Source organism: Falco peregrinus, chromosome 5, assembly GCF_023634155.1.
Source record: "Falco peregrinus isolate bFalPer1 chromosome 5, bFalPer1.pri, whole genome shotgun sequence".
In the NCBI taxonomy this organism is placed as follows: Eukaryota; Metazoa; Chordata; class Aves; order Falconiformes; family Falconidae; genus Falco; species Falco peregrinus.
This window is the reverse complement of record NC_073725.1, coordinates 60,521,553-60,539,719: the sequence shown is the minus strand read 5'-3', so window position 1 is coordinate 60,539,719 and position 18,167 is coordinate 60,521,553. Positions and strand designations below refer to the sequence as shown.

Sequence of the window (18,167 nt, the reverse complement as noted above, 5' to 3'; positions counted from 1 at the left end):
ACATTCACAGCCATATATCATTGATACAAACACAAAATACGATATAAAATGTTGCACTGATCAGTCGAGGAACTGAGATGTCATTCAAGTAATCCAGGTCAGGGGTATGGAAAGTTTTTGCTCTGCTTAAAGATGTCACTGAAATATCTTATTATTTTGGAATAAAAATTTTAAAACGTGATGCAATCTGCTCTGGAGGGGAAGAAAGAAAAAAAAAAAAGAAAAAAAAAAAAGAGGAAAAAAAAGGTCTAGATATGTGAACATATTCCTGCAGGATGACAACAGATATTGAAACAACTGAGTTTTCCACATGATAGAAGATTCAAAAATTTTCTTGTATAAAGTTATTAACCACTGTAATCCTTCGGTGTGGGTTTATACCACAGAGAATGATGCTAATGCTACCTTTATTAGGTGATTTAATAAAATAGGTTGTCTGCCTGATGATGAGTACCTTATCTGCGTGTATTCAGTCCTGCATCGATGCCGTGCTGCTGAGAAGCATCAGCAGATACTCCTCTCACAGCTATTTAATGTTTTGGACACTCTATGTTGATCAATATTTATGGTCTGAGTTACCTGGGTGAAAGACATGGTATGGAGAAAGACTTGCAGTGTCAGTGTTTGTTTCTTGCTAGTAACAAAAACAAGAGCCCAAGGTGACTTGTGCAGCTATAGATGTTGCACTGATGAATCTCATCCCCATCCTGCTTGGAATCTGTAGTGTTTGCATTGGTTTTCCTCTTTAAGCACCCCACATTTTATAGGCCAGCAAAAATATTGCACTGTCATTGGGCACACAATTTAATCACAGCTGTTCACCAGTATTTAAATATCTGGCAAGAGCTCTTTAACATTTAAACGTAATCCTTAGAAAACATAATCTCTGGTGATATGCAGTTATATCGTGACAGTGAGTAGCTTCGTTCTGGGTAGACAAGTGATTGCTAAAGGGGTGATCATTTCCACCAACACAATTTCCTCCCCTGAGGCAGCAGACGGCATTTGGCACATTCGTCATTTGTAGCAATTTAGCCACATGCAACATTTCTGCCTTGGGCATTTGTAAGCTCAAAAATGATACGTGTTTAAAGATGCCCTGGGCGTCACTGAAGGTAAGGAGCCACATTACCTGCTGTATAGTAGTTGTCTCCTTAAAGGAGTCAACTTCTCAGCTACTGTATATTGACAAATAAGGACTTACACAATGGGAGATTTGGCCTCTGCCTTTAATCCTATGAACAACATTTTCGAAACCTGAGAACATGCACCTCTGAACTAGGATCATGCCTTGCGATTTTAATGCAGTTCAAATGTGCCCCACTCAAGAATATGCAGTGAATGAGTGATGGAGTACAATTTTGGATCTCAGTTCCCTATTCCTGATATTTCAAAGGAACAATAAAAACATACGGCTTTTATATATGCCATAAAAGACAAGCACATGCCCAGACTCACTATCAGCAGGGATCCATATGTTAGCCACAATAAAACCACAATAGGCAGACAGCAATAACTGACATTTTCACAGGACCTTGAGAGATGCAGAAATACAATCACACCCGATTCTTTTCTTTAATCACAAGAGCAGAACTCTAGAACATCTTAGATGAGGTGTGACATGCGGGATTTTCTTTTTACACACTATAAAAAATCCAGATCCACCAACCTAAATCCATTTTCGGAGAAGTTGAGAGCAGTAGCTATATGGAAGGAAAGCAGGGATAAGAACCAGCAATGTGTGATGAAATCTCCAGTCCACATCACGCACTAGGCAGAATATTCAGCAATACCACACACTGACAGGGGGCCAGCTATAGCCTTCTTACACCCCAGTACATCTTCCCTGTTCGAAACCAACCCTGAACACTCCTGCTTTTTATTTTTTGTTTTGTTTTGGGTTTTTTGTTCATGTTGCTGTGGGATAGGATCCCCAAAAGCAAAGATGGTGTTTTGGAAGGGTAATACACTATATAAAAGGTTTGAGCTGGTGTGGAATGGCGTGTTTAAAACCATTTCTGGATGCAGATGTGTTAGGCACACAGTTCCCTCTTTCTCCTTCCCAAAGTCTCCTCTTGCCCACCCACCCCAAGATTTTATTTGCTAATATTATTATTTACTACTTGTATCAAGAATACTCTGCCATTATAAACTCTAACTCAAAGTTCTTATGAACCATGATGTAAGAATGCTGCCATCTCCTCCAAAAAGTGTCATTTATATCCCTGCATGACTCCTTATCCAAAAGCTTTGCTTCACATCACATGAGGATAGATAAGCTGCACAGCGACTGCCCATGAGATGATCATGTGGGTAGAAAATAGGTGGGACCCAGCTTCTGCTCTGCTAAGTGCTCTGTTAGCAGCATAAAATGCATGCAGCAATATATGCACTGCTCGTGAGGTGCTCTTAGATAATCCTACCAGTGACCAGAATATATTTCATGAGCTGAACCTCAGGCAGGTTGCAGGTAACTCAGAAACACAACGTGTTTCAAAAATAACATTGTAAAATTACTAGAAAACAAAACAAAACAACAAAACACAGTGCCAGGTTGCCTACCCTATCTCAAATTCCTGTTTTACACTTATATCACTGCAGGGTAGGATTTGATTTAAGGAGGGACAACATGCAGTGATAGAGATGGTCTTCTTCTAAGAACAGATCTCCCCCTTAAAGGGTGACTTCATTCCAAATAAACCAGCAGGACTTGGATGCATTTCAAACCCTGACAGATAAGACACAGGTCTCACTTTCAGAGTCTTGTCATGACCCAGATTCTGCTCCAGCATTTTCTGCTCTGCTGCTATACAGAAATTTGCACAGATAAGGAATATCTTACTGAATAAAGACAGATTCAGGATGCATTTTATTAACATGGTACACCTCCTGTTGTTTTCAGCTCCAGCAAAATGCAGCAGGCTTCTGAAGTGTTAAGCCAGTCACCTCGGTTGGCAGGTACAAGGGCATTCTTGATGCAGAACTGGTGGCACAGGGGCTCTCTCTGAGGTTAACAGATGCTTCAGCTGTGCTGTTTGCAGCTGACTGCAATGCGCAGACATTTAAGACTCAGAATCTTTTGCATATTTAAACAAGAGACAATTTTTCAGCGTCAAAAAAAAAAAAAAAAAAAGGAAAGGAAAAAAAGGGGCCTTTAAAGCCCAAGCATATATGGTTGCTACCCTACACTAAAGATAGTAAGTGCTGGCCAATACATTCAAGCCTCTCTTCCCAAATTTAATTTGCTAAATGGGTGGAAGAATCATTAAACTGGCATCCTAGAGAAAGACATAAGGGTTCTGCTGGAGTATTTATACATGTCATATTTAATAGCATCCTTGTATGTTGACTAAGAGAGCCTAATGTTATGTATTTGGGCTTGAAAATGTTGGATCCTACTTCATTTGTGACAATAACCACACCATAGCCTCACTGATAACTCGTTCGGAAACCTTCAGCCTTGCTAGATTACCTCACATCTTGATGTGTCTTGACGTAGTATGCATCCCAGCAGTACAAGTCACATTTTGGTTCCATAGTTAGCAGTGGTGGCGGGTGAAAGCCACACAATACCTGCAACACGACCTCAGAAAACACGCCTTGCTTTGCATGAGAGCCACGAGTTCATGCCTGTGTCTTTCCCTCCATTGTTGCTCTTAGCAAGCCAAAAGCCTCAGAAAAGCTTGTTGCTCAGGTTCAGATGAATTTTCCCACATAAATGCCTGGCCAGGACCTGAAGTGGCCAGAATTTCTCAGTTATTAACTGTAACAGCTTCATTTTCAGCTCTCTACTGATATCAATTTTCACTATTTTTACTTGCCACAGAGCTGAGACCCTTGTCAACCATCCTACAGCCATAAATGCACAATGGAATAAAGACGTGTAAAGCATTCTCTCTCCAATTATTTCTGAATTGTAGTATGTCAAAAAAGGAAATATAGCTCTGAAACCCTTGATATGGCAACATTAAATTGCAGTAATCTTTTAATTTGGTTCAGATTGAAGTTAGAAGAAAGGTGGTTTCATTTTCGATGGAGAAAGGTAGGGTCAGACATGGGAGCAGATATTTTGGACAGCTTGGGTTTTCCTGCTATCAGCAGAAAAAATTAACACATGTAAATACTGTATGTCTAATACATACTGACAATGAGAAACAGAAGCAATTCCCTTGCCACAAGAGCAAATTGCTGTCATACTTCAGGTAAACAGAGATTTGAAAGTAAAATTGGTGAAACCTATTTTATATTGTCCCTCATGTGTTATTCTGGGTGACTCCAGTGTATGTTAACTGTGATTCATTTGAGTTTCAAGGTTACTTGTGTTCTAAATTTCTGCATTACACTTTTGACAACAGATACAGATATTTCACATTTTTACATACTAAAAAAAAAAAAAAACCCACACACCCCCCAAAAACAAAAACCAACCTCAATAAAAGCCACTGCCTCCAAATGCAAACCACAAGTACTGAAAACAGAATTTTCTCTAGACAAATGTTGCTCATACACATCCCTGTCACTTTCCCTTTATTTGTTGTTATAACACATTGAACAGGATCTCATTCTTCCACAGTTTTAACGGTGTTATTTTACAATGGCTTCTGCAGATGTTTGGTGTTTGGTTTTTCCCAAAACCATGAACACAGCTAGAAGATTGCCACTTCACATTGCTCAGCATCCCAAAACCTCCCTTCGTAAGCAGGGCCATGTAGGGGGAGCTGACCTCAGTACAAGATGACCTGCCCCCTGAATTTTAACCGTCACCCTCAAGGTGCTATTATTAACAGAGATATAGGAAAAATTCATGAACACAAAAGTGAAAAATATAATTTCCATCAGTACAAGTCTTATGAGGAGCAACTGAGGGCACTGGGGGTGTTTTACCTGGAGAAAAGGAGGCTCAGGGGAGACCCTATCGCCCTCTGCAACTGCCTGAAAGGAGGGTGTAGGCAGGTGGGGGTTGGTCTCTTCCTCCAGGTAACCAGCAACAGGATGAGAGGAAACAGCCTCAACTTGTGCCAGGGAAGGTTTAGACTGGATATTAAGAAAAACTTCTTCACTGAAAGGGTGGTCAAGCACTGGAACAGGCTGCCCAGGGAGGTGGTGGAGTCACCATTCCTGGAAGTGTTTAAAAAACGTGTAGATGTTGCAATTAGGGACATGGTTTAGTGGTAAAAGTGGCTGTGCTGGGTTAATGGTTGGACTTGATGATCTCAAAGGTCTTTTCCAGCCTAAATGATTCTATGATTCTATGGCATTCATCAGATGAAAATTTACATGGGACTTCACACCAGTATTAGAAAATCAAGAGGCACTGTGCCCTGCCCTGGGCATCCCCATCTGTGCTTTTTCCAGAGCACCCAGGGATGCCTCCCTGCTGCTATGACATGTACTATACATGAACATGGATCTTACGGGTGAGAATAAGTTAGACACCAGTTCATGTACAAAGAAATATGAAAGAAAAGGAAGAAAAATCGGGATCCTTGATATCATCAGTTCAGTATAGTGAACTGTTGAAATAATGTCATGATTCACTCAGATATGACTGATGATTTTGTTTATGGTTTGAGCTGCAAAATGCATGGAATACAGAACCCAACATTATTATTTTTTTTTCAGATTAACTGAAGATATGAATCTCAGAATGTTCTGGAAGCCAAGTGTCTCACGGAGCTCCTTAACCCCGGACAGATCTCCAGGCAGCTCACCAGCACATGCTTCTCCATAGTGCATCACTAAGATAAACCAAACTTCTCATATGTCATACATCTGTCTTTGGCATCATTGCTCTAATACCTAAGCATAGTTTATCATAAAGTGGATTTATCTTTTCTACACCTTTTAGAGACAGGGCAGTGCAGCTGGTCTTGTTTGACACAGAGAAGTGAGAAACAAGAAGCTGCAGCATTGCTCAAGTCAGGCACTAACCTGGGGCAATAAGAACATTTGATCTCCAAGTTCTCATGCCTTAGGTTAATACCCTAATTGCCAGTAATCCTGAATTGCTAGGAACCTGAATTAGTTGATAGATTTAAAAAACAACAAAAAAAAAAACACCAAAGCTGATGAGTTCTGTGAGTGGTAGCACAAGACTTTAGCCATTGATTGCATGGAGTAGTGACTTCTAGATGGGCTCTTCTTTGGATACTCTGCTGTCCAATAAGGCTTGAGCTTACGCTGAAGTTCATTTTTCTGCAGGGAATTAACAAAACCTCTGTCTTTGCTTAAATGATCATATGAAACTTAGAAAATCAGTTTGTCTGAGAATGTAGTCCTCCTGTCAAATTTAGTTGAAACCACCCATCACATTCAGGATTTAGGAGTAAATAGATGACCTGAAGGAATAGCAAAATAAATACATAAGCATAGATGTGATCACATTAGTCTGCTTTCCTTTGGGTATCAAAGGCCCTTCAGCATCTCACAGTCCATTCCCACCGATATTGCCTGCCTGTAAAAATTCCTGATGCTCCCACAGCTGCTCTGCAAATGGGAGTGTGCAAGGGAATGCCTACAGCTACAGGCAGTTACAGGATAATAGTAACTTCATCACTTTTGATGTCAAAGCTTTTAGACTAAAAATATGCAGTGAGATTCAACAGTTGTTTTAAACTAGCATACGGTTTGTTCACCTGGTGTTTCTGCATTAGCTCAGACGTAGGAGACAACACATGATGGCCAAAAAGGTTTAGGTTTTGTACATCTGCATTGCTGGAAGAGGTACTAAAATGGAGCAGCTTAGCCTGAAATTGCAAGAGAATTTAGTTTCTATTGCAATGCAAACATGTCATGTATTTTGTTATGTTTTTTAAGTAATGGGGCAAATTATCATAAAGCTGGCTAACAGATATAATAACTAAAAACTGCTCAGCCAGAGGGCAGCAACAGGAAAGAACATTTTAATATTTGTGAGGAAGTAAACACAAATTTATATCCCTGAGCTTTATCATACCTCTAATTTTATCCAACATGCATTTTGCATTATCAGTTATCTGCAAGCCCTTAGCAAATAATAAAGGTCCCAAATAGTTTTATGCCAAAATATATAACATGCTCAGAAGTGGCTATCAAGTAAGAATAATTAAAACAAAATATCTCTGTACTTTCCCTTCCCAAACCTGCAAATACTTGTAGTTCAAATTATTGAGAAACTGTTTCAGGAGTCTTCAAACCACCAAATTAACACTCTGTATTTAGTCTAAATAACCCCTTTGGCCACAGATGCTGAGTCAGAGAGAGACTGTAGGACCAAAAGCATTTTTGAGAAGTGTACACAGAAGCTAAAGTGTTTTCTTTTTCTGTCTAAAGCTCTTAGAGAATTGATAAGAATTTTATGCTCCAAAATAAGTCTGCTGAGCAACGTTTGACAGAAAAGGATATTTCATAAATGTGTTGTAGGGAAGGCCAGGAACAGTAAAAAACCTTTATCACTTTGCAATCCTCAACAGAATTTTTCAGCATAAGTGTACATATATAAAGTATATGAACAATGACCACAGCCAATGAGTATGTACAAAGGTTGGGAAACCATTAAACCCACCAAGTGACACAAATGCAGTCTGGCTGAAAGATGTTGTTCATTGAGAGTATTTTCCCTCAGGAGACGGCATGTTGATTAAGTTTACAGTCTAAACCGTACTGATAGTGGTGGTGGTGGTGGAAATGTTATTTGTTCCTTTTTAGAAAGAGGGAGAATTATAAAGTGCTCCCTTTCCATAGTGTCTTGTTTGAAGACAATATTTATTTAGAAATTTTATTTTGAACAAAAAAGGGGGAGGCAGTGGCTGAAATTGAGATTAAATTCTTTAAACTTTACTAGAAAGAATAATTCTATCAAACTAGTACAGCGTATTTCTAAAATGTGGGGAAAATATTTTTCCTGTTCTCTCTAAAATGGTTCCTCTTTCATTTTTTAAAAATCCTGAATATTTAATGGTATATATTTTCTATTTTTCAGTACAGACACAGTGATCCATTGGTATCTGCCCTCACCCATACAAGCACAAACATTCAATACTTGATTTTAAAAATGTATTCCAGGAAAGGTAATAAACAGGATTTGTGATAACCTTGCAAACTGCCCTACAAAGATGAGTCACAAGATGTTGATAATGCAAGACAATCAATTGGGCAGCAGTGACTTACAGTCATCTATTCATCATCCACATGACATTCATGAAATGTAGCATACTACTCAATGAAGATGAGGTTTCTAAATATTAAATAAACCAAAGTCTAGTCAAAGCTAATTTTGGATGAACTTGCAGTATGGAGAGCACTAGGGGACTTCAGAATGGGTTATACCAATATCTAGAGATCTCTGGCCCTTGCCACTGAGTATAGAAACATTATTAGTATATATTAATATAAGTAAATAATCTAGACATTCAGCCGGCTAAAAATTGGTCTAAGTATATTTTCTGATATCAGTTAGGGACACAATTCACCTCTAACATGCACAGGAAAGTGCAGAGGCAGGTCCCATCCATTTTGGGCACCACTAGCATTATATTGCATGGAATAAGCATATCACAGGAATTACTGTATTTTTGTACAGAACGGGACCCATATCTCCAAATTCCTCACTTCCAAGTGATTTCCACATGGGGGAAAAAAAAAGAAATCTGAGGGAAACCTGATTTTCTTTTCAGGAGCATGAGCACAAGTTAGCCTGGAGTGAGCTATTCACCCCTTGCCCAGAGAAACAAAGAGGGGTTTATTGAGTTGGGTTCCATGCCCTTGGGGACTGCAAGGATAGCAACACTTAGGCTTTTATGGTTGGCAGTGCTTTGTAACGGGCCTCATAGTTTTTGATTAAATAGCAACTGCTTTGCAAAAGCAGCCCTGGAAGCAGCCTTAAGCACTGTACACTCTGGCTTGCATCTACTTCCTAACCCCATGGTTATTGTATAGACTACGTCTGGACAGTTCATCTGGAGGGCCCTGTGGTGTGTAACCCTGGGGCAAGCACTGATCCTGTATGCTCCCCCAGGCAGGCTTACAGCAGAGCTACTTGATCCTCCAGGCGGCCCCAGTTCTTGCCGTAGGACATACATTCACTCTGAGAAGCAGCAGAGTTTATTTCACAGATTGGGAAGAAAGTATTTGTTTCAAGCCATGGTGAGAGGGGCAGGAGGGCATACAAAAGACCAAATCCCTAACAGTGCAGTGATACAAATGTGGTTGTCTTTTTTTTAATATTCTTTTCCTCTCTTCCTGCTCCTTTGCTTCCATTTCCCCCATCCTTTTAAGACAGCTTGGGTTCTGCATCACAGCTATCTCTTCAAGCTGACTCCACAGTAAATCTTCTTAGGCTGCTGACTCAGCAAACTGAAGGAAGAGCAGACCAGCAGCACACTTGCTAGAGACTTAAATAATATCCCTCCAGGTGCTGGATATTAATAGATGAGCAACATGAAAAATCACTGATTGCGATTTATTTTTTTTACAGGCTCCTTTTCTAAGAAATCTTTTTTTTATTTCCCAATTTGTTATTTGACTGCTTATCCAACTCTCCTCCAAACTCATGAATACGAAACCAGCGAGGACAAGAATCATATTAATGTCCTTAAATCAATGTTGTCATCATACTATTTGCCTGTCACAGAAATTATTACTAGTACCAGAGGGCAAAAAAGTCAACACATTAATGTAGAACAACCATTTTCTCTGCTTTGTAACTTGCTGCCATGCATTTCTAAGACCTAGATATCTTGCCTGCTTAAATAAAGAAAGTTGCTTGTAGATACCTGTGCATAGCGTTGTGAACCACGTTTTGGTAGAATATGTGTATTTCTAGACTTTCCCTTTTTTGGTTGTCATTCATGTTTTGTGCAAATAAACTTAATAACTTTACAAACATTTTAACAAATTGTGTCTAGTTTCAGCTTCTGCTGTAACCATAACTGACACCTGATGTGCTCAGTGTGAGATTACAAGTGCCAGTGTACTAGACGGAGCACCAACACAACATCAAGGTCTCACACCAGCTTCAGACACCTTAGACAGGAGTGTCAACATGTAAGGCTTTCTCAGGAAAGCCCAGGAAGATAGCACCCTGAGATACCTATCACTCTGTCAGTCTCTGTAAGTACTTATCCCACCTAGCTTACAGGCTAAGGACCACCTGGAACCTAGAATCCTAATTTTGCACCTCTGAAAGGTACTTGAACTTGGTTGGTATCAAGGGCACTGTCATCATTTTGTAACACCAATTTTCTCAGATACTTTCTGTGATACAACTTACCAGAAATTCTGAACCTTCTCTTTAAAACTACCTTACCCAATATTACATACCCTGAGACATTTTTTTCTTTTTTCTTTTTTTTTTTTTTTTAAACCAGGCATAAGCTTTTAAGAGGTTGTTATATTCTTTGATTGTCCCAGCACCATCTCCCTATATTAAAAAGGAAAAGCTATAGCAGCAGTAATGTCTTGGCTAGCTGAGGTTTTTTTCTCCTCTGGAGAACATTCCCAGCAGTTCCCTAGCTATATTTGTACATAATTATGTTTGCATTACATAAGTAACAGGGAAGTCCCATGTAACTATGCATTATGTTAGAGGCAGTTGCAATCCTACAGAGAACTTGACTTCTCTAATAGGGTTATGAGATGTTACAAATCATAAGGCAGATAAACTCATTAAAAGCTGTCTCATTAAGTGCTGCATGGAAAAAAATGGTTTGCTTAAAGAGCCGGGACCAACACAACCATCTACATCCATGCCTGAAGAACCTCACATTTGAGCTGCAGCAGAAAATGGATGCTCTAACAAGCATAGTAGGGTTGGAGAGAAACTAATGGAATAGTGTGTCTGAATACACTGTCTCTCATCTTTAAAAAAATGACAGAGACTGAAATGTAGATGATCCTATTTGAACACAGCCTGGCACTGAAAGTGACAGCTACAGATGAATAATGGAGGATCCAGACAGCCCTCTGCTCTGTAAATTATACACATCCTTAAAAGACTGAGAAATATACCCCCTTCAGTAAACAGGGTCTGAGCAAACAGATGTAGTTTTTTTCTCTTCATATATTGCTTAAACATAATCAGATCGAGGTTTCATACTCTGTTCTGTGAGATGCTGTCTGTGTATCCAAATCTGTATTTGCCCAGCTGACCCTCATACAGTGATCGCAACTCAATGTTGATATACAACAGACATCACTTGCACTGTTCTTTTTCATCTCTCTCTTTTATACATATATATTTTTAAGGAAGTCAGTGAACATATGTTTGCCAGCTAATGAAACCCTACAAAGACTGTCTTATCAGTTGAAACATTTAAGCTTATTAATATTAAAAATGCATCCACAAGAAACTCCAAGTTTTAGCTGAAGAAATACATCTGATTGAATTATTACAGACAGTTAGAACACCTGCATTGCAGTTACATTTAAAATTCAGTTCATATACTAAGCCAACTTTGTGAGTCATGAATTTCATTGTTTCTCAAGTACATTTGGAACCAGACAAAGGAACGATGGTATAGGATACTATCTCCTCAACAATTTTATGATGAATTTTGTTAATATTTCAAAAAAAAACCCCAAGCCCACTGTTATCATAGATGAATAGAATGAGAAATCAATCAAAATGGCAGTGAAAGTGAATTCAGAAGCAAAAAATAGGTACGATGAAGAAAACTGATGTGCAAATAAAAAAAGGAGATGTCCAGAGAAAACAAAGAAAAGAGAGTGATTGAAAAGAAGCAGGCTAGCTAACAAAAAATGGATTAAAAAGAGCTGAAATAGCAACATAGGCATTTATACCTAGTAAATGGGGAAAGAAATAAAGCTCAAGAATTCCTCTAAAAAGCCTAGCAGGTATCATGCTTCTAGTTCCTGCCTTCAGTCCCAAGTGAATAATAAGGTGGAATACCTTTGTGGTCAGCAAATACAGAACAGCCTGTTAAACACGTGAAAAAATCTAACCAGCCTTAGTCTCTGACAATTAGAACTGGCTTGACATGCCCTTTTCTAAATATATCTTAGCATATTATTTTCTTGTTGTCTGCTCTGAGTCTATACTTGAAGCCACCAATAATTTTCTGTTAATGCAGTTTGTCCTTTTTTTGCCTTTTCTTGATCTGTTTATGAATGCAGCCCTTAGTCCCAGTGCTTTGGGTTTCTGTGGGTAAAATGGGCCTCTGTTGGTGAAGCCAAAACCTGGGCATCCAAGCAGGTGTGCAGATTCTCTCTTTGTAGAAAACCTGAAAATCTGAATGACAGAAAAGTACCAATTTGAGAACATCAGCACAGCACATTAAAGGTGATTTGAAGAGAAAGTGTGTGTCCCAATGGAGAGAAAATGTGTTAACACAAGTGTTATAAAAGAGTCCCAGTGAGGGAAGAAGTATAAATAACATATCATTCCTGAACAGTGAAAAGAAACTTAAGGTATGTAACAAGGAATGAGTACTATATACAAATTATGGTACAATCCATCATAGGCATAAATCTCTTCACAGGCCAAAGAAATGTGTGTACAAGTTCATGTGTGTAAAATCGTTAACTTTAGTATCTGGGTTCCTGCAAGAGATCATAATAAAACCTTACGCTCATAAACATTGCAGAAACAGCATATATAAAGGCATACTTGTTCTTATTAGCTCTGTTTTGCTTCCTAGTATTTCATTAGAGAGCTGTTCTTTCCAAAAGCTAAAGCTGATCACTAATTATCCAGCTCAGTGATCACAGTTATGTCCTGAAATGCTAGGAATTGGAAACTTGCTGTCCTTCCACATTTGCCAGGAAGGTCGTCCATCTGAAAGCCCAAGAGGTATGTTCAGGCACATCTATTCCCTTAATTAAAAATTGTTCACCTCTGAATACAATGACACCTTTTAGCTGTCTCAAGCTGAACACTAAAAATCTTGAAACTATGAAGATCACTGGTCATTTAAAAAGAAAGGCTTTTGCCTTTCCATTCATATGGCCATTTACCAATCTACTTTGCAATTTTATCTGGTGTAGGATGTGTCTGACCAACACATATTGATGAGAAAGGCTTAGCTGTAAGATGGGAGCTCCTAAGAGACCGTGACATGACAATTGTCATTTCTGGGTCTCAAACCAGAAGCAACAAGGTGTGTTTATATAATCTAATGTATGGCCAAACCCCCAGCATATGAATTTGAGCTAACCTCCTTCTATAGTCAAGAATACAGGAATCTCATGCTAACATAAGCATCTAAAACAGGTCAAAGGGGGGTGGGGGTGGAGAGAGGTGTTTTCCCTCTGCATTAGCTTAGGGAAATCTAGTGTAACTACTTCAGAGATACAGTGTAAAAATTAAACACATTCACTTTGTTAATAAGTAATGCTTTCTACCTCACCAGGAAAACTAGGCAATGCTCACAAGAGTCATGTACCAGAAAGAAATTCAAAGACTAGGTATTTGTATAGTAAGGGACTGTATTATTTGGATGAACAGAAGTATACTAGCAGTTCCAATCCAATTCTGCAGAATTTAGCTGAATAAGGCTACATTTCTGATAAGCAGTTAATTAAAGTTGCTTCTAAGTAAGACCTAAGAGGAAAGAATGTGCGTTTTTGTGTGCCAAAATAAAAATAAGTCCTGTATGCTGACCAATATGGACTGTAAAAGACAGGTCACACAATCAATACACATGAGCAAGAAACTGTAAAATCTGCTGAAAGATAACTGGGGTCACATGACTACCATATTAAATAGTCCTCATTTAAAAAATAAAAACAAAATCTGTATCAAGAATTCTTAGAAATACCTGGCTTTTAAAGTGCAGTAACATGAGAGTATCTGTATATTAAGCAATTGTAAAGCATCTGCATGGAAGTTATGGAAGGTTATTAATGAGAACAAGATAAAGGATTTAAATACTAGTGTCATAGCATCTCACTGTGCAATGCTTCTTGAGAAGTGATGAAGGGCACAGTTATGATCAATAGTCCAGCAAAGAACTGGATTGAAATGCAAGATGAGTTTATTATAGGGGTTGTGTACCATACCTCACAGCTGCAAATGCAGAAGCATGCTTTATTCAGGGATCTTATGGCTGTCATGTGAGGCTAGATACAGCCGCAATGTGTAGGGGGATAATGGGCAGGAACAGTGTTACAGTCCTCAGATGTGTTCAGACTGAGTGATTCGCGGGATAACATGTTACATAGTAAGTAAAGAGTTACAATGAAAAAAAATCCCTATAATCTTCATAAAGAGTTGAAGATCTTCAAGAATGTGACCAAACAATTTGAGTGCCTGTATCTTTAGAGGTTATGGTTACTTGAAATTGGTCTTCTGAAAATAAAAGCACCCAAAAGCACTGGCTGAAATATCTCAAGGCTTAGGTTTCACCAGGCTGATGGGAAGCTCTAACTTTATTCCCTTTGCCTGAAAAAAAAAAATATCTTAAACCAACAGATTTGAAACAGAAACCCCACTTTTTTAAAAAAAATTATTACCTTATTTTATTCTTAATCTCAAGTACAAACAGTGAACAAATCCCCTCAAGGAACTGACTTGCCCTTCTACAGGATGGGCATCCATAAAGTAGGGAAAGTCTTTATGTAGGCTATGCGGTCACACAGAAAAGCCAGAATCGGTGTCAGCAACAGATCCTTCACTCTCAGCAAGTGCTGGCCTTCAGACCAGTATATCAGTACAATGGAAATCAAAAAATCTTTCCTTACCACTGGAAGCAATATGAGAGCGAAGAAGCAGATCTTCCAATTGACAGCCATCGTCTCTCTTAATGTTCAGCTTTGGTCACGTTTTGCTTGTTAATACTATTGTTAGGGCTGAAGCACACACTCTCTGAAGATCTTTTTGTTAAGGTCTTCACGTCAAGGCTCAGATCTCTGCAGTGAAAGAGGAACATTATTACAAATACGGAAAACATGAAGAGAATGAAAAAGAAATGAACAGAAAACAGAGAACCCAGCACTTGAACTGTGAGCTGTACATTAGAGATCAACCATACTTGTCTGGATTGCTGCTATGATAGGTGCTATAGATGGTCTTGGATACTTAATTCAAAGCCAATGTCTGTATGATGAGTAACTTGTATCATAGAAACTACTGAAAAAGGTTCTGTAGCTGGGAAGACCTAGATTGTACCCCAAGGAAATGATATGATGGATTATTTTTAACCAGAAAAAGGACCTAATTGTCTGCTTCATTTCTGAAGTCATGATTTTGCCCGTCATGATTTTCAGTAGTGTCTCAAAAGCACAACTGTCTGGGGGCTTTTTTAGGAGACTGCATGACATGATAATTTACTCCCAGAGATCTCTTGTTCAGATAACAAAATCCATGACCAGAGCTGTTAACAGCCTGATAGCTTTTTGAGAACTCAGCAACAGAGGTGCAAAAGAATGAATTACACAGCCGGGCTAAAGATTCATCCGTGACATTAGACAGGACTGACTTATGTGGATGACAAGGTCATGCATGTCTGTGACTTCCATTGCTTGGTCTCTGCCAAGAAGCTAGACAGGTGGCCAGGATATAACACAATTCTGCACCTGACATTAGCTTTGTCCTAGCACCTCCCACCATAAAACAGTGTTTAAACATTCCCACTCGTTCCAAATCATGATGGTTCCTCAAACATTTTTTCCTTTAAGAGAACCTCTCTTGTCTTAATCTCTGGCTGGATGCAATCCTCATAACAGCGTAAAACACCATCCTGCTTCAGGTCTTGGTATCCTGGTGACACAGAGATCTCCTTTGGTGCCCTACCTACAGCCAGGTTTTTAGTTTTTAACATGGAGTTATACTTTCATATTCACTAGTTGTGTTTCCCCGGTTCTCCCTTGCCTGAGATGGATCACCTTGTATCAGGTTTGCATGGCAAGGTGTTGGCAGTGGGGGCTGCAGGGCAGCGTCTGTGAGAAGGTGCCAGAACCTTCCCCCGTGCCCGAGGAGCCAATGCCAGCCGGCCTAGGCCCAGCCCAGCCACCACAGTGGCAGCGCCAGGGGGAGAAGAGATTTCAGGGGGGAACCTGTGCGATTGCAGCCAGGGCAGCAGCGAGACTGTGTGGGAGCAGCGGCCCTGCAGCCCCCCACGCCAGGGCAGGGGTAGGCAGGGACTCCCCCAGTGCTGCTGTGCTGCTGGGGCCAGGCTGCTGGCAGGGCTGGGGACCCTGCGGGGACACCTCTGGGGCAAGCTGGGCTTGAGGGACGGCACTCATGGGGGGGACTCCCACTGAGGCAGAGCAGGGGGTGAGGAGCCCTGTCCCTGCAGAAGAAGGGGTGGCAGCGACAGCACGTGATGGACGGACCCCAGCCCCATTCCCCAGCCCCAGTGCTGCTGATGGGGAGCAGGGAGAGAAATGGGGAGCAAAGTTGAGCCCGGGAAGAAGAGAGGGGAGGGGGGGGGGGGAAGTGTTTTCAAGATTTTGTTTCATTCCTCATTATCTGGCTGTGATTTGATGGGTAATGAATGAAGCGGTTTCCCCACGCTGAGCCTGTTTTGCCCACGACAGCCATTGCTGAGGGATGTCCCTGCCCATACCCCGGCCCAGCAGCCTGGGGTGCAGTTCCTCTGCCCTGCCCAGCTGAGGAGGGCAGTGACACAGCGGCTTGGTGGGCATCTGGTGTCCAGCCAAAGTCAACCCACCACACCCCTTCAGTGCATCTCTACCCTATAGACTTAATTCCTCCAAGGTAAGCTCAGCCAGCAGTCCTTTGGCAATGTCTACAGCAGTTTAGGTGCAAGCTCTCTGCTTCAGGAAGGTATGAGAGTTTAGCCCCATTGGCATGAGCTGTGCCACACCAGTTTGTCTTGGAGCCAGAGAATGGTGTCTCATCTGTTTTATTTCAAAGTGCAAATGAAGCTTTTGAATGCTGAGGCCCCTTGTAAAATCTTCTTGTTTGATGTAGGTTTCCTACATACCATCACCTATGACCTCCACAGGCATAAACACAACTGACATACATCTTCACAGCTAGAGAAATGTTTAAACAAAGTAAGTAAATATTTGAGAAAAGAAAAGGGATCATAGATAATAACAAACCAGGGACACAAACAATTAGAGAAAGAATAAAACAAGGGTACATTGGAAAAACATTTAAAATATCAGAGGGAATGCGAGGAAATATAACAGAGAAAAGACTGAGAAGAAAACAGAAAGTAAACAAAAAATGACAAAGGCAAATGTAAAAGAACTTTTATGATCACAGGACACTCAATTTTTTTACTGACTGCAACATACTGCCAAGACACTAGCATTTCGAAAGGAGGGAGTCTTTCAATTAAAAAATAAAAGAAGGAAAATTAAGCTCTTTAAATTTTTGTCTTCTCTATCAAGACCCTGACTAAATGGAGAACAATGATTTATAAAATTCCCTCTAAACTGATCTGCTTTCTTCCATCCTCACTCAATCAGTCAATTTTGCTCTGCTCTGGTACAGAATTTAATTACTTAACTGTATTTCTGATGGTTTATCAAATAATGAGGGACTGATAAGATCTCAGCTGAGGAGGACAGCAAACATCCATGGTGACATTCAGCAGTGAGGAGATGGAAAAAGAAAGTCACTCCATTAACAGAAGCAACAGAAAAACAAAAGATGCATTAGCAGACATTGGATTTGAAATTATTTCTTGATCATTTGCACTCTTGTGTGCAGGCCATTCCAGAAAGGCGGGAGTGATGTGGAGACTGAATTCTATCCTTGGGTTCTGCTACTGTAATGCATCAGAAAAAATAAGATTTAAATACAGTGGAGGGGTACGAGATGCCTGACTAAAGAGATGGACAGATACCCCATGAGGAAGTGGTAACTGCTAGAATACATTGTTTCCAATATTTGAAGATCCTGTTTTACTTTTCCCTGACATTCACTAGGTTGGAGATGTGGAGTGGATGCTTTCTGTTTTATCTTAGTTTTTAAAAAACTTCTAAAGAGAAGACAAGAACATCTGCAAAGCATCTCATTGACTTTCTTTCACATTTTGCCGAAAAAGTAAAAGAATTGACTTCATTTTTGCCTTCAAGGTAGTCATGGAAACCTGCATCAAAAACTGGGCTGAGGCCTTCATATCGCCCACAGAGACTTAAGTGTTTATTAGGTAATAACAACTGCCAGTTCTGTGAACTTATGCCCTAGACCTGAAGTGAACTTGTATATATTGTTTAGCAGCTCCTAGCATGTATGATAAACATAGGTGCAGAGT

The 18,167-nt window shown here is 39.9% G+C and overlaps 1 protein-coding gene across 4 annotated transcripts in view; it reads right to left on the bottom strand.

Moving 5' to 3' along the window:
* Positions 1 to 18,167, bottom strand: part of ADCYAP1R1 (ADCYAP receptor type I) — a 140,907-nt gene that overhangs the window by 93,104 nt on the left and 29,636 nt on the right. For all 4 annotated transcript variants that reach the window (XM_055806718.1, XM_055806719.1, XM_055806721.1 and 1 more), the window contains exon 2: positions 14,677 to 14,844. In XM_055806718.1, coding sequence (XP_055662693.1) covers positions 14,677 to 14,727 — 51 coding nt within the window. In that variant the 5' untranslated portion in view covers positions 14,728 to 14,844. The remainder of the gene's footprint in view (positions 1 to 14,676; positions 14,845 to 18,167) is intronic.